Raw genomic sequence first — 21,312 nt, 5'->3', positions numbered from 1 at the left:
ATGCAGTCATGAAACATTTTTGAAAGGAGCCCAAGAGTAGGCCCTATACATGTGGTGATCGTTTAACACATGCTTACAACTTCCTTAAGAGAAAAAGCTGGTGAGGAAAATGTTTGAATCCCTGGTTAATGTGCCTGGGTGAAATCCATGTCATTCTGGCACTCTGCTGACTAAGTAACACTGTTAAGTAAAGGGAAAAGTTCTTCCTTTGGAAATGGTATTTATACACTGGAGGGACCGTAAATTATCAATCTAGAAATTGGTGGGTTTTGTTTAAACAGGAAAGCTTAGAATAAATGATAAAGAAAAGGATTAAAATTTGGGGATATGAAAAATGTATCTGTAGATTCTCAACATTAGCTAATCACATGACCTGTCCGACTTCACTGGAGAGGCTTCCAAAGAGTTAGATACTTCTCCATCACAAAATATAAGGATAAATCTGCTCTATTAAGCTGGGTAAATGCCCCTTAACCGGCAAACACTTTATTCAAAGGAGACCTTTGCCAAGAAGTTGGAGTCCTTCCCAAAAAAGAATTTACAAAGCAAGACAGGCCACATGCAAAATTTGGATTTGCAATGAGAATTTATAAATGGGGATAATCAGATCTACCCATCCACAGAAATCCAGGCTGGATGACCTTCCCCAAGCAGGCTGAGCCAACTTCTATGAGGCAAAGCCATAAGAACTGCTCCACAGGCTCCTTGAACCTTTTTCAATCACCATTGTGCTGAAGCAGTACAGAAGCACCAAGGAATGAGCTGGTTTTAAAGATCCTTTATTTTATTAGAGTGCAAAATTAGTCAACAATATCTATTCCACTTCACATGATCTAAAGCAAGAACCAAAAAGCACACATCAAAGTACTCAAAAGGAGCAAATATACATAAGATTGACCCTTGTTGCCCCCAGATGATTCTACAAATGGAGAATAACCATTCTTTGCTTTTCTAGGATAGTACCACCTAGATCTATTCCACCACTGCCTCGTTTCCATGTATGCCAAGTAAATCTGGACTATGCTACCCACTGAGTTATGGCCTTTTTTTCAGTCAGTGCTTAGCTAAAGACATAATAACACCCCCCTCAAATTCTTATTACTATTGAGCCCCCACATTGAGCTGTTCCTCTTCATATTTTGCTTTAGGGTTTATGAAATGCAATTTACATCCTTTGAAAGGCAAGAAGGCCAATTTCCTAACTGCATTCCATTTCAAAGGATGTAAGAAAAATCACTTGCCTCCAAGTATTACTAACTCAAGAGTCAGGAGATGTGAATTTAATTCCCAATCTCATACGCATGAGCAGGATTACCATAGGCAATCCCTCTACCTTTCTGAGCTGTAGATTCTGCCTCTGATAAATCAGCAGTACATTAAACTAGATCAATGGTGCTCAACCTTTTAAATTTTTTTCCTCATGTCAGCACATCTTTAAGCAAAAACTCACACAGTAATCCAATATATAAAAAAGCCCAAAGGACTGAGTTTGGCTTGAGGAATGAGTCTTCTAAGCCTCCACTTTGGCCTCCACAGTAGCTATGAGATGCCTCCATTAAACCCCCAGGCTCTAAGGAACACAGTTTAAAACCACCATGTTAGATCAGGAGTCAACAAACTATGGTCTGTGGGCCAAACCTGGCCTTCTGCCATGTCCACGTGGTTGCATATTGTCTAAGGCTGCTTTAGGATTACAAAGGAAGCATTGAGTAGTTGTGATGGGAACCATAGAGCCCACAGAGCCAAAATTATATACTATCTGGTTCTTGACAGAAAAAGTTTGCCAACCTCTATGCCAGATGAGTTCCATGTTTATTCCCTGCACATATATGCTATATCTTTCTCCAAAGGTGCAAAGTATCTATGTTCAAAGTATAAATTTGCCACGAGAATCATGTTTTACACTTCTGAGTGTTCCACAAATTCAGAGTCACCATCCCATGGGCAGCAGACATCCCTGAGGTTACAGTTCCAAATGAGGAGAGAGAAAACCCCAAATTATGAGCTATACATGTTCCAGTTGGTGATTTCTAGTTTTAAAACATAGGTCTGTTTTGTTATCAGCAAAGAGACTATCTTTCACATATACCTTAAACCTTTAAAAGCTAATCTATCATCTGTGCTGTGATGTCAACTATCATATAAGTAACATTTAATAGAAATAGTACTAGACTGAGTGTCTGGAGACCTGTGGATTACTTCTTGCTGGCTCTGCCACTGACTTGCTGTGTGATCTTTAGCAAGTCACTCTGCCTATCTGGATTTCTTCCATTTGTAAAACAGGCATAACCATTCCTACCCCTCACAGTAATGCAGTGCATGTTTGTTGGGGGAGGAAAAATGTAGAAATATAAGATTTGGTGAAGAGTACATAAAACTGATTGGCCACCTACAGTCTATCTGAAGCAGAAGTACAAATGTGGCATGGTTTCTCCAAGCTCCTCTGACAGTGAAGAATACTGGATACACACAAGTGATTTTAACCGCACCAGTTTCCTCAGTTGTTGGAACTGAAGCACATTTTAGAAATGCTAACAATATAATTTGGCCCCCAGTGCAACATTTTCTCAGGAAAGTTGTTTACATTTAGTCCTGAGAAATTGTGATATTTAAATGTGAGCTCAAGGCAATATGCTTCAAATTAAATTCCAGGCAAAATCTACTTCTGTCTTGGGAAGGTAATAAGTAATTCCTTGTATTTCCATAACATCTCCACTTATGGAGTACACAGACTTTTGCATATGGATACAGAATCACAAACATGTGCAGTGGGTAGGAGGCATTATCCTCATTTTATGGTGAAATTAAAAGATACAGGCAGTTTTAAGTGACAGTGCCCAAATTGGAGCTCAGATCTCACGATGAAGTCATCTTTCTACAAGGCTACTCCTAATGTGCTGGGAGCCGGAAACCTGGAATGGGTAACCAACCCAATAAATAATGGTTCTTCCCCTCCTTCAAGCCCCTGGTTCTTCATGTGTGCTGAAGGAACATTCTAACTTACAGGGTTGTCAAATGAACTGTAAAATACATCCATACACCACTGTGTGGGGCAGTACTAAATTCATTACCTGAAAGGTTGACATGCCATTTGCAGTAGTGTAGAATACATTACAGCCTGCTAAAAATTCAGCAGAAAGCTCCAGTGAATGGCTCCCTAAGGATCCTCCATCAGCCCCAAACTGCGGTCAGCAAGGGTGTGAGAATGAACACTGCATACCGAGAAGGCTGCGTCTACCCCTTGTCTTTCAGTAACAGCAGGTTGTCCATGGTGCTCAGAGCCCAATGAGGGCTTGAGGAAGTCCATTTGATTTGACATCTTTAGGAAGCAGGGTGATTTTTCCCCACTACCTTGGGCATACTGGTGCCTCTGTTTCAGTGACACTCCCCAATGATCTGGTAAACCCACAGTTAGAAAATGTCTATTGATAAACCACAGGAGGTTGCTCCAGATGATTGATCTAAAATTTATTCTTCTATGTGTACATCCTAGGTATATATGTGGATGGGAGTGGGAGGAAGAGAGTTGTTAGCAGCACATACTAATTGGGTGGGGCAAGAAAGACAAATAGTGTCATGCATGGGGCCTGTTGCATAATGAAAGCTTGATGCGTATTTTGGTGGCTTTGTTTGGGTATGGAAGGAAGGAAAAAGGGGAAAGTTTTATAAATGCTCACTGTACCTCTCATCTTGTGCACTTGTTATTTCTTTCAGTATAATGGTTCTCGTCCAAGGGAGGAATGGGAAATGTGGCACCCGACTCTGATTGCAGAAGCACTCTTCGCGATTTCCAACATTTTAAGTTCGTTGCGTCTCATATCCCTGTTCACAGCCAACTCCCACTTAGGACCTCTGCAGATCTCTTTGGGACGCATGCTGCTTGATATCCTCAAATTCCTCTTTATCTACTGCCTGGTACTACTAGCTTTTGCCAATGGACTGAACCAGCTTTACTTCTATTATGAAACCAGAGCTATCGATGAGCCTAACAACTGCAAAGGGATCCGATGTGAGAAACAGAACAATGCCTTCTCCACGTAAGACAATCCCCTTTCCTTTTCTTTCTTTATTTATTTATTTATTTATTTATTTATTTATTTATTTATTTTTTGCCATTTTTCCGCCTTTTCCATTTTTGTCCTGTTTTCAGCCTACAGCTTCATCACTGTCACTTGACTGTGAAGGCAGTGCTCACTGTGGATCCACCCAAAGGGTCAGAGGTGGAGGAATGTTCTTCTCTCGCTACAGGGTACTAGGAGACGAAGTGAAGTTAGGTGAGGTAGGAAAGAAACAAGCACACACATGGGATTCCAGGAAGTCATCTAAAGAGTTGGTTCTGAACTACGTTGGTAGCATTACATATTTTTAAAAGAATTTATTGGGGTGAAATACATAATTCCTCACTCAAAATGTGGCACCAAGGTAATGAAACAGCAAAGCTATTCCTCTGAACGAGTGGCTACCAAAGCTAACTTCACTATTGTGAATCAAGGAAGAATGCAAACATATCTTAATGCACCCCCATTCATAGGTGTAATCTCGAGAGGGGACAGGCTGAAGGTAGGACTAGAATCCACTCTCCTGCTACATTAATTTAAGGTTCCAGGTGGGCCAAGTGGCACCCAGCACTAATTGGAAATGTTCCAGGACACAAGAGATAACTCATGATTCTGTCCACAAGTCCACTGCCTCTGAACACATGGAACTCCTGTGCCTTTGCTTAGTCCTGTCAAGACCTACTTTTCGGGGGACCTTCAAGCCTTCAGAATGGCTTTCATTTTCTGATAAATCAATGCTAAAGGAAATAGACAAGAGAAAACAAACAAGTACATGTCAGGCTGTTAGGAGCTGTCCTGGTCTGACCCTGAACTCAGTGTCCTACACCTTGTCCATCTCCACCCCTACTTCTGGAGAGTGCAACTCATCACTGGTATTCATAGCAATGACCCCAAGGTCATACAAGATTCTTAGTCATTAAACTAAGATACAATTTTTTTCCTTACAACTCCATAAACCAACACAGATCAGTGGACTTGGACATTCTAGAAATGTGCTCCACAACAAAGGCCAGAGAAAAAAAGGACTGTTGCATTGATAGAGAAAACAACAACAACAACAACAACAACAACAGCAAAAAACAGTGCTATCTAGCTGATTCTTGTTATTCGTCTCTAGCAGCATTTCCTAAAATGGATTCACACAAACCACAGCTCAGTGGCATGTTAATAGACAGTAGAATGGAATCTATGATTAAACTTCCTGCACTAGGCCATGCTCCTTGTCTCTTTTCCCGAAACTCAGGGCTAAATCTTGGGTGGGAAACCAGATTCATGTGCAAGGAGAAGGGATCCAAAATGGGTTGACAGAGAGATAGTGCTACTTTGGTTAAGCCAGCCTGGAGTGTATAACATCAGCTTATCAGCTTCCTAGTGCCTCTTGACTAGGAATGGCTTCCTCTCCTGCATTACTCTAGAGACAGAACTCACAGCAACCTGTTTTCAACATAGAGAGCAATTGTGTAGTGGCTTGAGCACCAGGAGACTGCATTTGTTCCCATCAAAGTGTTCAACAGAATTAAATACATGAATGAGGGGTGCCTTTCAGGAGGTCAGGTCCCTGCCAATTATGCTCTCATGTGTACTCTGCTGAGGAAATTTATGAAATGCCTCCTTGCAAGTTTGTAGTGATTATTAACAACCCTGTTGCCAACTGATGTTTTGCTCCTATCACTTGCCTAGCAGGGACGATTGAAAAGAATGGGCACCTGTCATATACAAAATTATATCTTGGGGTGTCAGACATGAAGAAGCATTGTTATGGTGGGGCCAAATCAGCAGTAATGCTACCTCAACTTTCCCTCTATCAGTTGATTTTTTTCCTCCGTAAAAGGCTGTTTTCTTTTAAATGCCTCAACTCAGGCATTCATTCATTGATTCATTGATTCATTGATTCATTCATTCATTCATTCATTCATTCATTTATTGAGGCTGAGTCTTGCTCTGTCACCCAGGCTGGAGTACAGTGGCATGATCCCAGCTTACTGCAACATCTCTCTCCCAGGTTCAAGCAATTCTTGTGCCTCAGTCTCCTGAGTAGCTAGGATTACAGTTGCCCGTCATCATGCCTGGCTAATCTTTATATTTTTAGTAGAGATGGGGTTTTGCCATGTTGCCCAGGCTGGTCTCGAACTCCTGACCTCAGGTGATCCACTCGTCTCAGCCTCCCAAAGTGCTGGGATTACAGGTCTGAGCCACTGCACCCAGCCTCAGGCATTTATCATACCTGTTAAAATACACGTTACTCAGCCAGGGAGTCAGAAAGATTCTGCTTTTAGAGAAGGGGATAGTTTGTTTATGTATCTAGTGGAAAGTTTGGTACCTGCTTATTGTCATCCTTTTCCTTCTGATTCTCCAGAGATGCCATTCCTTTTCTTCCACATAAAAAAAGAAAAAAACAGGCCAGGTGCGGTGACTCAAACCTATAATCCCAGCACTTTGAGAGGCCAAGGCAGGAAGATCACCTGAGGTCGGGAGTTCAAGACCAGCCTGGCCAACATGGAGAAACTCTGTTTCTACCAAAAATACAAAATTAGCCAGGCGTGGTGGCACATGCCTGTAATCCCAGCTCCTCGGGAGGCTGAGGCAGGAGAATCGCTTGAACCCAGGAGGCAGAGGTTGCAGTGAGCTGAGATCCTGCCATTGCACTCCAGCCTGGGCAACAAGAGCAAAACTTCATCTCAAACAAAAAAAAAAAAAAAAGAGTTTACATGGAGTGGCTATTCAGAATTGGCAGTTACCACATTCTGTTCAATTTAACCAAACTGGCTTTTTTTTTTTTTTTTTTCTAGTGAAGGATCAGTTTTAAACAAACACTGGGATACCAATACAGACAACTTGAGACAGCATTTGTATCTTTTAATCAGTGTAGCTGTGTGCTTCCGCTCCTCAAGAACTGGATCCATACAGGTTGTGTGCCATCTGTCCTCTTGAGGTTCAGGAGATTCTAAATTGAATATTTCACAGTTTGGGATGGCATCCAGAAGTTTTCCCTATGACTTTATATTTTGTATTATGTCAAATGTTATGGCAGGGCCCAAATAGCATAGCCACAAGTTTGGTTTATGTGGGCATAAAATTCTAACCAAACTCTAGACATAGGGAGTCATTTGGAGAAAGCCTGTATGTGGTGTTTTAACCTAATAAAGTTGATGAGGGGAAAGGGGAGAGGAAGCAAACATAAACCGGGTAAAGCGTAGAAGCATCTTTTCCATCTCAGGCGTGGCTTCTTCAGTGGACCAAGCTGCAATGCTGTATTGACATGACAGAGCCTCTACTTCTGTCTCAAAATGGCTCCAAATGATTTCTGTACTGCAAAATAAAGCCAAACTGTGGGAAAAAAAATAAAGAGGAAGGAAGGAAGGAAGGAAGGAAGGAAGGAAGGAAGGAAGGAAGGAAGGAAGGAAGGAAGGAAGGAAAAAGAAAAAAAAATCTTTTCTCCTTAGGCATACAATTTAAGGGAAAGTCACTGTCCTTGCTGGCAACCACATGACAGTACAGCTGGGGGTTTGAGTTTGGTATTGCATACTGGGAATACGTGGCCTTCATCTGCTGTCAAGAGAAATAATTAGAAAGACATTATCATTCTGAAGGCACAGGACTTGGGAGAGAAAAAGAAGCTAACTTGTTCCAGCCCTCACCTCCTGAATACACCTGGCTGTTTCACAGGCCTTTCAAATACAGGATGTCCACAACTAAATTCCTTATCCCTTATCTCTGTATCTTCACTTCCAACCTATATCCCCTTTAATTCCTCATCTCATTAAATGACACTAACCAGACTCCTAGGAGTCATCTGGGACTCTTAAACCTTCCCTCATGAAACACATCATCAAGTATGTCACTCAGCCCAATCAGTTCTACTTCTGAAATATCTCTTGAATACCTCTCTCTCTTTCACACACACACACAAACACCACCCCCCCCCCCCGCCCCCCACACACACACACACTCATCCAACCATCCTGGTTCAGGCCTAAATCATTTCTCCCAAGGACTGTGGCAACAGACTCTTGACTGGTCTCTCTGCCTCCAATCTGGTCTTCTCTCCAAACAATCTCCCACCTACTATGCGGAAGTTTCTTTCTAAATACCCGTTGCATCCTGGCCCCCACTGGCTTCATGCCTGCCAGAATATCTGAATCTTCTCCATAAAATCCTGCCTCTTTACCATAACACACAGGGCCTTGGTAATCTGACTCTTGCCTCTCCAGTCTTTTACCGCTCTCCTCCTTTGTCAACATTTTGCTGTTCTCCAACTACAGGAAAGTGTCTTAACCCTTCAGACCTTTGTACATCACATGCCATTCCCTCTGAATGGAATACCCATCCTCACCTAGCCAGCCTGGCAAACTCATACCCATCTTCTCAGTTGATGCCAAAGGACTACCTGCTCTAAAGCCTTTCTTACCCACTCTAACCCCACTCTCAGCTGCAGGCTTCTTCTAGAATATGTTTCCCATGGCATTCTAAACACATCTCCATTATGTTACATAAACTGTTGTATTTCAGACATTTGTGCCTCTCTCTCCCACCAGACTGAGACTCCCATCTTAGTAAACTTTGCATCTGCCATAGAGGGGCCTAAGACATAACAGTGCTCAACATGGCTACTGAACAATTGAGTGAAAAGACGAAGACGACGTCCAAAAGCAATCCTCTTTTTAAGCTTTTTATTTGGAGATAGTTTTAGTTGCATTGTAATTGTAAGAAATAATAGAGAAATCTGTAAATCCTTCACCCATTTTTCCCAGGTGTAACATCTTGCATAGCTGTAGTACATTATCACAACCAGGAAATCAACACTGATAAAATCCAGTGGCCTTATTCAGATTTCACCAGTTTTCACGGGTATTTAGAAAGAAACTTCCACACATGTGCAAGCTATTTGCAACAACATACATGGGCCTAAGAGTAATCTTGTCTTTAATTATAGATAATCTACTTCTGCTTCTGTCCACCCTGCTCCCCAGGATGACTGAAGTATCCGGCCAGTCGTGTCACTCTGCTGATCCACTTTGAGCTTACTCTCAGCAAAAACCCTTGGCCTTTCTCCTACCTCTCTCATCCTGTACTTGGGCACTTGGCCTAAGAGCAAATCTCTACATTGATCCCTACGTATTTCATCTCATTAGTTCTAGCCCCTTGCTCCAAGGTGTTGAAGTCTTTCTGAGTCTTTATCCTGTCATCCAGTTTATCAGCTTTCCCTCTAGTCTTGTGTCATCTGAAGATCTAAGAAGCATGCCATCGATTTCCATCCAAAGCATTGAAAAAAACTGTCAGGCAGGCTTGGTATTCGCTGGGTGGAATATTGGGCAACTATTAAAATGATACACATGAAGACTGTATATACATTAAAAAGTGTCTAAACCCAAATTGTGTAATTTTTTAAAAATCACAGAGATTGGGCTGGGCCCTGTGGTTCACGCCTGTAATCCCAGCACTTTGGGAGGCCGAACCGGGCAGATCACTTGAGGTCAGGAGTTCGAGACCAGCCTGGCCAACATGAGGAAACCCCATCTCTACTAAAAATACAAAAATCAGCCAGGTGTGGTGGTGGGCACCTGTAATCCCAGCTACTTGGGAGACTGGGGCAGGAGAATTGCTTGAACCCGGGAGGCAGAGACTGCACACAGTGAGCCAAGATGACTCCACTGCACTCCAGCCTGGGCAACAGAGTAAGACTCCATCTAAAAAAAAATTTTATATGCACACACACACACACAGATAGGTAGATGTTAGATAGATAGAGCGATAGATCAATAGATCGATCCCAGGCTGAGAGGGTGGCTCACACCTGTAATCTCAGCACCTTGGGAGGCTAAGGCGAGTGGATCACCTCAGGTAAGGAGTTTGAGACCAGCGTGGCCAACATGGCGAAATCCTGTCTCTACTAAAAATACAAAAATTAGCTGGGCATGGTGGCATGAGCCTGCAATCCCAGCTACTCAGGAGGCTGGGGCAGGAGAATCACTTGAATCTGGGAGGCGGAGATTGCAGTGAGCTGAGATTGCGCTATTGTACTCCAGCCTGGGCATCGCATGGAGACTCTGTCTCAAGAACAAGCAAGCAAACACTAGAGATTGTATAAACTATGATTGCAACTATGTACAATTAGATATTCAAATGAATAATCTATAAAGACAAAGGAATGTAAAATAACAATGTGGAAGATTTAATAATAATAATGAAAATAATCAATATTTACTGAGTGCTAGGAACAGGCACTATTACAAACCAGCTTTTCATGAATTAACTCATGTAATCCTCACTACCATGCTATCAGGTAGACAGTGTTGTTCTTACCCATTTTACAGATAGGGAAACCAGAGTACAATGCAGTTAATCAGGCTGTCCCGAATTGCATAGATGGTAAGTAGCAAATACAGGATTTCAATCCAGGCATGCAAGCTTCCAGTCTGTACTTTTACCTAGGGATACAGGTGTAAGTCTGGTTTTGTAAAGGTACATAAGATTTGTTGTATACAGCTGCAATAGTCGTGAATACATGAAAAACTAAATAGGACAGCCGTGACCTAGCAGTCCACTGCAACCTTCTTCAAGGCTATTACCATTCATTTGCAGCTACCTCTACTTAATCAGTGGTGATTTCTCCACCCATCATTCAGCCAATATTTTCCTATCTTATTAACATGGATACACATGTAGATCCCATCAAACACTCTTCTTTTTGTTCTGGTCAGGTCATAAAGGTTCTTATTGGTTATCTCTGGCTTTTCCTCCTAATTCCAGTCCATATCCTTCCCAATGCTATTATCACAGGATGGTGCTACTCGTTTGTACTTTCTTTGGTTATGTGTTTCTCCTGTCATCTTGTATAGACTCCTTCAATAAACATTTCTTCAACAATTCCTATGTACCAGGCAATGAGGATACCTAGGAAGATGGAATCCTTACCCTTAAGAAGTTCATAGTCTAATGGGGAATGCAAATAAACAATTAGAATAGCTGCTATTATTAATGCTTACCATATGCAAAGGACTTTAAAGTGCTGAGCACTTTACATGCAGTATGTTAGGTGATACAGTTATGAGGTTATGTGTATGGGCTTCAGAGTCAAAAGAGCTGGGTACAAATTCTACCTCTGATACTTCCTGCCTGTGTGACCACTCTGTGCCTCAGTATCTCATCTGAAAAATAGAAGAACAATAGTCGCTACTTTATAGACGTATAGCCAAATATAATATCATCAGCCCTTCATATCTATGTCTTTTGCATCCATGGATTCAACCATCTGTGGATCAAAAATATTTTTAAAAAAATGAATGGCTGCATCTGTACTGAATATGTACAGACTTTTTTCTGTCATTATTCTCTAAATAATATAATATAGCAACTATTTACATGGCATTCACACTGTATTAGCTATCATAAATAATCTAGAGATGATATAAAGTATATGGAATAGGCCAGGCATAGTGGTTCATGCCTGCAATTCCAACACTTTGGGAGGCTGAAGCAGGAAGATCACTTGAGGCTAGGAGTTCAAAACAGGTGTGGGCAATATAGCAAGACACCTGTCTCTCTGAAAACTGTTGTTGTTGTTGTTGTTGTTTGTTTGTTTTTTGTTTGATTTTTTGTTTTTTGTTTTTGAGATGGAGTCTCGCTTTGTCACCCAGGCTGCAGAGCAGTGGCACGATCTTGGCTCACTGCAAGCTCCACCTCCGAGGTTCACACCATTCTCCTGCCTCAGCCTCCCAAGTAGCTGGGACTACAGGTGTCCGCCACCATGCCCAGCTAATTTTTTGTATTTTTAGTAGAGACGGGGTTTCACCGTGTTAGCCAGGGTGGTCTCAATCTCCTGACCTCGTGATCCACCCAATTTGGCCTCCCAAAGTGCTGGGATTACAGGCGTGAGCCGCTGCATTTTGAAAAAGTTAGCTGGGTGTGGTGGTGCATGCCTGTAGTCCTACCTACTCAGGAGACTGAGGCAGGAGGGTCACTTGAGCCCAGGAGTTCAAAGCTGCAGCAAGCAATAGTTGTACCACCACATTCCAGCCTGGATGACAGAGAGATCTTTTCTCTAAAAATAAATAAATAAATAAAAATAAAGAATCAAAATGAAAAAGTATATGGGAGGATATGTGCTTACATTATACATAAACACTATGTCATTTTATATAAGGAACTTGAGCATCCATGAATTTGGGTATCTGCAGGAGGTCCTGGAACCAACCCTTTGCAGATATCGAGGGATAACTGTATATGCAAAGCACTAAGCACGATGTTTGGCACATAGTAAGAGCACAATAAATGTTAGCAATTAGTATTTATCCTACCAAGAATCATTGTTGAGATGAGGAAAACTTGAAATTGAAAGAGGCTATGTAACTTTCCCAACGTTATTTAATAAACGGTGGGATCTAAAGTTCTCTCTTAGGCACTCTCCTCTATCGCCTCTACAGTGTGATTTGTGCATTTATGGAAAAAGACTTGGGTGCTATGGGAGCAAAAAAGAGGAGCATCTAACCCAGCCTGTTAGGAAAGGAGTTGGGGCAGGCTTCTAGTGGAGGTGGGGCTTCAACTGAGCCTCAAAGGTCAAACAGGAATTAGACAGAAAAGGAGAAAAGAAGGAAGTAGAAGCTAGAGGTTGGGGCAGGATGAGGGTATTCTATCCAGAAACAGGAGCTTGTCAAAGGCATAGAGGAATGAGAAATAGCAGGTCCAGGGAACTGTAGAATGGGTAAGGATGACACCAAAGGGTCATCTGTGTTGGAATTATAGCTTTTGTTCCATTTAGGCTATCAACATACAACTTGGAAAATATAGGATGATGTCCCTGCTTTCTCCCAACAAGCCTTTAACTTTGTTCACCCTCTAGTTCTTCTTTGCTGCTCTGAATTAGGTCCAGAGGAGTAAATCCTCTCCATACTCCTTCTACTTTTTGAAGGAGTAATTCCTCATCTCAAAGACGAGACTTTCGGCAAATGTTCAGAGGACTGAGTTCCCATCTCTATTCTACTGTACACCTCTTAGCTTTGTGATCTATTTGTGGATGGCTCCCAACATGTGCAAGTTCTCCCTTAACCACCTGGTATGGATTTGTCTTCTGTGCATTTAATATCAAGTTTTCTTGAATCTTTGTGTCTTCAGTCTATGCCCCTTCTTGAGCTAGCAAGTTCCATATGTTTGCTTACTCTCTGCTAAATAAAAATGGACTAGTTGCTTTTTCTAAAACAATCCCTCTTTAAAATTGAAAAGATATTCTACGTTATTAAGATTCTATGTTTGTCAACAAGTCTTTCCATCCCTATGATGACTTTATTATAGAGCCAGCACCAAGTAGTACACCCCCGCCCCACCACCAATGGTGGCCCTTTCCTGTGTATTAAACTGAGTCTAGAAGTCACAGAACCTCCAACGATGTCTTACTGGAATATTCTTTTCCACCTCACATGCCAGTCCCTCATTTTACCTGGGCATGCTTTTAAGCGGGCCAGCTTCTCCTGACCACACTGTAACATTTTGAGAAACATGTTGAGACCATTCTTACTACCAACCACCAAAATGGAGGAATGATCTTTCCTATCCCTCCCCATTTTCCCCTCTTGTACAGTTTTATCTATAAGGTTTCCCTGACTAGAATATCAGCACAGTTGAAGGCAGATTTATTTATGCACGCATGCATTGCTTGTTTATTATTTATTTATTTACTTATATGTAGAGAGAGACAGGGTCTAGCCCTGTCACCCAGGCTGGAGTACAGTGGCATGATCACAGCTCACCGCAGCCTCAAATTCCTGGGCTCAAGCAATCCTCCCACCTCAGCCTCCCACGTAACTGAGACTACAGGCACACACCACCATACCTGGCTTTTTTTTTTTTTTTTTAAGATAATGGGGCTTTGTTATGTTGCTCAAGCTGGTCTCAAACTCATGGGTTCAAGTAATCCCCCCAACTTTGCCTCCCAAAGCTCTGGGATTATAGACATGAGCCACCATGCCTGGCTGAGGGAAGATTTTAAATGCTCAGACTTTTACTTTTAGGGAACATTTGTATCAGTCAGTCGAACAACTAGCAATAAACTCTATCCTCAAGCATAAGCCATTGCAATTTTAATTGTTGTAGGGCTAGAGGTGAATGTAACATCTATTCAGGAGAGGCAACTAATTCAGTAAGACCCTACCAACATATTGATTGCATATTTGCCCTAGTTTATGGCTTTAGTGTTTGTCAGGAAATCAACAAACACTTCCTGAATGCATTCTGTGTTCAAGGTCATTCAACTTCCAGGGACTCTGGTTCCTTAGAATGACATTCCTATTCACTGCAACTGCTTTTTAAAATTCTGAGCTACAATCTGCCTTGGCTTCTGTTACCTAGCAGCTGTGCTAGCTGCTTGTGCTATTTACTGCTGGCCTCCTGCCTGCCTGATTGCTGGTATCTAATAGACATCATCAGGTTTTGACTGTGCCCTCCTAGCAGGGGCCAGATTACTTAGCCCCATGTATTCCTCATTTTTCAATCCTCTGCCTGGTTCTGTGATGCGTTGTATTGCCTGGCCCTGAAAATTTAGGTCCTGTGATAGGTCTGACTTGCCATATTGTCTGGTTCTTGTGCCCTGGCCCCTGAACTCCAGACTCTCATCTTACTATTGATTCTCAAATGCTTCACCAGCTGGCATTTACTTTCACCAAACAAAAAGCAAATTTATTCCTTTTAGGCTATCTCTCCAGCAGCGTGATGCTGAAAAGATCATGGAATTTATCTATGATAATCAGAGAAGAGCCACTTAACAAGTTGAGAAGGGCCATGTGCACATTGCTCAGGCAGCCCTGAAAAGGGCCCTTGAGAGTCAGGTCAGTGCAGAGCACAGCCTTAAACAAAATAAACTAGCCGTTATTGTGCAGCCTACTGAATGCAAAATTGTCAATGGGATTGGAATCTTCTCTACTTTAATCTAATGATAATAGTAATAGTTTACATGTATTCATTCACTTATTCAATAAATGTCATTTAGTGCCTATTATGTACCAGCTACATGGTAGCTATATGTCTCTGCCTCCATAGAGCTTATATTCTAGTGGAGAGGGACAGAAAGTAACCATTTAAACCAAAAATCACTTAATATAATTTTATGAAGCTTCAAGTGCTACAAAGAAAATTAAACAAGGCAATAGGATAGAGAATAACTGATGGAGCTACATTAGGTAGAGCAACCAAGAAAAGCCTCTCTAAAGAAGTGACATTTGAGCTGAGACCTTGATGATAAGAAGGCAGCTGTGTAAAGATCGGGGGACAGACCCACTTTCAGACAGGGACTCTTTTTTTTTCTTTTTTTTTAATTTATTTTATGTATTATTATTATTATTATTATTATTATTATTATTATTATTGAGACAGAATCCTCGCTCTATGGCCCAGGTTGGAGTGCAGTGGCACGATCTCGACTCACTGCAAGCTCCGCCTCCCAGGTTCACGCCATTCTCCTGCCTCAGCCTCCCAAGTAGCTGGGACTACAGGCGCCCGCCACCACGCCTGGCTAATTTTTTTGTATTTTTTAGTGGACATGGGGTTTCACTGTGTTAGCCAGGATGGTCTCGATCTCCTGACCTCATGATCCGCCTGCCTCGGCCTCCCAAAGTGCTGGGATTACAGGCGTGAGCCACCGCGCCCAGCTGACAGAGGGACTCTTTAAAGCACCTCTCACTCACCTCTAAAATGAACCAAAGAACAAATCCCTAAGACTCTCAAAATACGTTGTGCTCATTAAGAACAACACATTTCAAGCACACTGAAAAATGCATCCATTCTTAAAGTAACATTTCTTATGTTCTGCATGACTTCCATAGGCTTGGGCAATGGTTAATCTCTGCCACCCACGAGCTGGCTGCATTTTATTGCTGTATTCAGATTTCTGAATATAAAGCAAAAGAAACCCTAGACACCAAAAGCATATCATTGCAGTTACATGTTTGGTTGTGAAAACTAAGAGAGGAAATAATAATTTGAGAAGCCATTAATATAGTGTTTTTGGAAGGGCAGACAGACCTAAATTTGAGTTCTGGCTCAAAACTTACTAGTAAGGTGTCCTTGGGCAAGTCATTCAATCTCTGAATCTCTGTTTGCTCATCAGTAACAACAAAATTTTACAAGGATCATAATGATGATGTATGTATGTAAAAGTACCTAACATGCTTATAAGTTTTCGATAATAGTTGAGTTCTCAATAATAAAAGCCTCAATAATAGTTGCTTAATGTATCATTGACAATTATCTGTATAAAGTGTTAATTTGAGAATCCTCAAGCTCCTCCATGCAGTTTAGAGCTATCTGGGTCCTGTGAGAGCCACAAAAGAAGTATCAGAAATGGTAATTTGTTCTCATGTTCACTCAGCCAACAAATGCCAGAACTGAGATTCTAACCCAGTGCAATCTAACCCAAGCATCATTCTCCTGCCTCAGCCTCCCAAGTAGCTGAGACTACAGGCGCCCTCCACCATGCCCGGCTAATGTTTTGTATTTTTAGTGGAGACGGGGTTTCACCGTGTTAGCCAGGATGGTCGCGATCCCCTGACCTTGTGATCCGCCTGTCTCAGCCTCCCAAAGTGCTGGGATTACAGGTGTGAGCCACCACGCCTGGCCTCAAGCACCATATTCTTAACCACAGTACTTATTGCCTCTGTGTAATTAGAATGGTAAAAAAATAACATGGTCTTAAGACAAAAGAGAAAGTTTGGTAGAGGAAGTAGCTCTTGAAATAAGCCTTGAAAATTTTTAGGCTATGCGTAGACTGAGAAGAGGGAATGGTATTTCAGGTAGAAAAGCAAAGCATAAGACATAGAAGTGGAAACAAACAAACAAATGGACATGGATGGTCAGTCTGTGTTAGGGAAGAGCCCAAAATATGTGAGATCACTAATCTATCAGTCACAAATCTGGCAGCCCCTTCATTAAGCAGAACACCTTTCATTTTCTCTCTCTTTTCTTGCTCTTCTTAAAGAATTAACTAACCTGCTCTTTGATCTCTCTTAGGCTTTTTGAGACTCTTCAATCACTCTTCTGGTCTGTATTTGGCCTTTTAAATCTATATGTCACCAATGTGAAAGCCAGACACGAATTCACCGAGTTTGTAGGAGCTACCATGTTTGGAACATACAACGTCATCTCCCTGGTAGTGCTGCTGAACATGCTGATTGCTATGATGAACAACTCCTATCAGCTTATTGCCGTGAGTAGCTTTGCTTTACAAGGGTGCTTACTTTCATTTCAGGATGGGGCAGCATTAGCATGGAGTCCATTAGAAGCTCAATGAAAGAGTTCATCTGCCTCAATTAATTTACATTAGCTTTCCTAGTTGTTAGAGTGAATTATTTCTTTCCAATGCAATTGAGTTTGGACTTTCAGTCTATAGAATCTTGATCATCTAATGTAAGTTATTCTAGTGAATAAGATTTTCTAGCTACTTATTGAAAATATTTCTAAATTTCAGAATCAAATTTCTTGCCTCGGTGGAAAACTCGGGGTTTGAGCACAATTTGGCTACAATGTGTCACCTGACTCATCTCCAGGGTTAATTCAGCTGATCTGGTTCTCTAGCCAAGAGAGCCCTATCTCCTGCTTCACTGCAAACATCTCCCTCCGAAAACTAAGAATCACATTGACAAGGATGGTCTTCTCAGAGAGAGACAGAGAGGGGAGGGGACTACATTTTTTCCTATTTAATAAATAGAGATGGGGTCCTGATATGTTGCCCAGGCTGGTCTGAAACTCCTGGCCTCAAGTGATCCTCCCACCTCAGCCTCCCTAAGTGCTGGGATTACAGGCATGAGCCACTGCACCAAGCCAGTGGCTATTTTTCAATCAAGTATATATAAGTAACTGCACTCCATTGTGAGGCACTCTTAAGTAGAGTCCATTGCTGAATTTTTTTTGCGCCATCATGTTACCATTTAGATCAGCAGTGTTTATTACCCTAGACTAGAAATAGTGACAGTGTAGGATACAGTATCAATTCAGTCCCTGCCCTGGTTTTTTATGTCAAAGTAGCTATCTAACCTTATTTTAATTTATTTTAATCTGCGTATAATTCCTAGAAATTGAGTTTTTCGGCAAAGGAGTCCTCATTACCTGAGGTCTGATTTAGTCAGGCATTAGTAAATTTCGATGTGTAGTTCCTACTATAATGCTAGAATACCTACTCTGGATCAGTCTGTTGCTGAAAGTTTTTGCTGTAGCAGAGAAAGTACAAAATAAAAAAACCCAAGTCTTGTCTTCCTTTCTAGATGCTATTTCTCAGATTTGGTTTGCCACTGAGGAGTTATTTAGCCTATAGAAAATAAGCTTAAATTATTTGTTACATATACATAGATTAGATATATATGTATATATGTGTGTGTGTATATATATATATATGCACATATATATATATGCGCGTGCACACACACACCCATACATACACATTGTCCACATCTTAAATATTATTAATAGTGAATGTGATCCATTTCCACTAAGAACAGAACCAAAAAGGAATGGAGCAGGAGGCTTTTGAGTTACCTATTTGGGAGAAATTCCTAACTATAAATGGCAATGTAATAAATATATTCTCACAGGTGGGTCTATAGAATTTCTGTTATTGGAGAATTTTAAAAATTAGGATATAAAATTGTCTGCTAAGATAGTTTAGATAGTAGGTATTTAGGTGGTAGAGAAGGGAGAGGAGTGTAGTGGAAAAAAAGATTTGAAGTTAATAAACCAGGGACTCTAATCCTGGCTCTGTGTTTTATAACTGTATGTCTTTAGTAACTTACTTTCCCCTCTTGAGCCTCAGTGTCATCATCCAAAAAGTGAGGGTTTTGAAATCAATAGTTTTTAATATCCTTGCTAGCTCTGGCATCCTATGAGTCTGGGTGCCTACAGATTAACAAGATAGGCTAACGAGGTCCTTTCTAGCACTGAAATTCTGTTCTCTTATTGCATTTGAAATGCAATATAGTTCAGTTCCATTCATTCATTCCCCCTCATTCAAACAACTAGGCCAAAAACTCTGAAATGATTTATGTTCACTCCTACTCTATCTCTATAAGGCGGCAGGGGCAGGGATGGAGTCTCAGGAGTTGACTTTTCCATCCCCTCTGCTTGGCATTCTATCCTTCACCCCTGCCAAAGATGGCAATATTCATGCAAAGGTATTTGTAGTTTTTTCACTGGGTGTCTGACAGCTGATTTTTCCTTGTGACAGTAGAAAAGGGAGAGATTTTCTTGTCACCTAATGCAGGGCTGTGGTCCTTCTCACTGAACTCAGTGACATTTTCTAGGAAGGGTGAAAATAATCAACTCCAGTTCTCATCACCACCTGCTGGTAGTAAGTTTTGTTTTAATGCCACCTACTGCTGCACCCAAAGAAAACACATCGGCTTGGGAGGGAGCCAATGGTAGCTAAATGGAGTCTATACCATCTCATAAATCTGAAGTCATGGCCAACCATTCTGAATAATATCTTTACTGCTGTTGGATCCCATGGGGTGTTTTTACCATTTTTAAGTGGATTCAGTGGGATCCAGTGGGATGCTGATATCAGACAACCTGATTCCAAAAATATCTGGATCTGCTTAAGTGATAAGGACCAGACAGTAGATTTAATTTCATTTGCAACATCTCTGCTTCAGTACTGAATGTAATTTTTACAAGGTCCTTGATATAGGGAGGAAGATTACAGAAAGGGAAACCACTGAAGACAAATTTCTCCTATTATAAAGGTATCACAGGCTGATTCAGTCTAGGTAGGGACTGAGTTGTCAACATGCCTTACTATGAATCTAATTTGTGTACATTCTAGGAGAGTCCTCAAGAACACCAGGTAATACCAATCCCTTCAAGGGTTAAGCTCTTTATCAGTGTTCCATGCAGGATTCAGAGCTGCTGGTGATGTGAATATATGGCTCTGTAGCAATTTGTATTTCCATGTCAGAGGAGGCTCTACCTCAGTGTGTATAGAGTTATCCTTAAGATACAGTGAAGCAGGAATCACTCCAGGCCTGTGCTCTGTGGTCCCAGCATCAGCAGGTGAAGCTGGCCATATTGTATATTATTGTCATTGGCAATTAGCAGTTATTTACTTCTCCTTTTATTCTTATATATCCCTCAATCTCCTTATTACTCCCAGTGACATTTTTAAAAATGCATCTACCTTGTCACTGCTGTCCTTGATGTATAGGCAGAAGCTCCATCAAGCAAAGCTGCCCTCGGTGCCATGTTAATCAGATTCATCCATTTAAAAATATTAGGTGGAAGAGATAAGATCAGTCCCACAAAGTTCATTACCTTAGGCCCTATTCCTATCCCCTACCCCACCCACAATGGGCATCTCTGTTGCCTAAGATTAGTCCTCCCAAAACATAGTGCTCATAATGGTCTGTGATAAAGCCTCATTCAGCAAGTTAATAAGAACCCTTGGTTTCTTTGGCTGCTGTGGAGTATTTGCTCTAATGCTGAAAATAAGTAAACAGCACTTGCTTCACTGAGCCACAGCTGCTGGATGGCTTGGGGAGAGTCCAAATATATGTAATTGGTTGTCTCCCTTAGGGTGGCAACATTTGGAGGCCCAGATGATGAATGGACTCTCCCACTGCAGAAGACATTCATGCAAATGATGACATTCATCCAAACAAACCTGGCACCACAAGATAGGAGGCAGGACTAGAGAGGGCTGTTGCATACCATCTAAGTGCCAAGAAGGGCAGGTGGTCTCCCCACCAACCCCCAGTCATCTAGGACCAACCTCAGATTCTCAAAGCAGAGACTTTCAAAGCAGAGACTCTCAAAGCAGCACTTCACACACAATACCATGATTTTAACACTCTATCAGCAGGACTGATAACCAACTGCTACACACTGATATGGCTACTCAATTGTTAAAATATTGAAACATTTCCATACCAGTTGGTAAATAGCTGTCACTCCAACTGTTCCTTCTACGACATACCCAGACCTCCCCACAATCCAGCAAGTAAAGGGTAACATCTGGAACAGCTGGTAGAATCTAGGACCCTGTTCCAGCACCATAACTGGCCTATATTTGGATTGACTGGTTTCTTAAATAGTCTGAATATCACTATAGTAGGCAAAACCCTAAAATGCTCCCCCTGGATTTCCCACTCTAATAATCAAGACTATTAATATGAAGAGATACCACAATTGTGATTACGTTGTATTATGTGGCAAAAGGGATTCTGCAGATGTAATTGAGGCTAGTATTCAGAGAGATTATCCAGGTAGGCCTAATCTAATCACATAA

The 21,312-nt window shown here is 41.4% G+C and overlaps 1 protein-coding gene across 1 annotated transcript in view; it reads left to right on the top strand.

Annotated features, from left to right (window-relative positions):
• Window positions 1-21,312, top strand: part of TRPC5 (transient receptor potential cation channel subfamily C member 5) — a 345,492-nt gene that overhangs the window by 263,180 nt on the left and 61,000 nt on the right. Inside the window, exons 6-7 of the mRNA XM_030934047.1 lie at window positions 3,715-4,037; window positions 17,052-17,247. Of these exons, the coding sequence (XP_030789907.1) occupies window positions 3,715-4,037; window positions 17,052-17,247 (519 nt within the window). The remainder of the gene's footprint in view (window positions 1-3,714; window positions 4,038-17,051; window positions 17,248-21,312) is intronic.

The sequence above is a fragment of the Rhinopithecus roxellana genome, chromosome 7 (assembly GCF_007565055.1).
Source record: "Rhinopithecus roxellana isolate Shanxi Qingling chromosome 7, ASM756505v1, whole genome shotgun sequence".
NCBI lineage: Eukaryota > Metazoa > Chordata > Mammalia > Primates > Cercopithecidae > Rhinopithecus > Rhinopithecus roxellana.
Note: the sequence above shows the minus strand (reverse complement) of the source record. Positions and strands in the feature narration are given on the sequence as shown.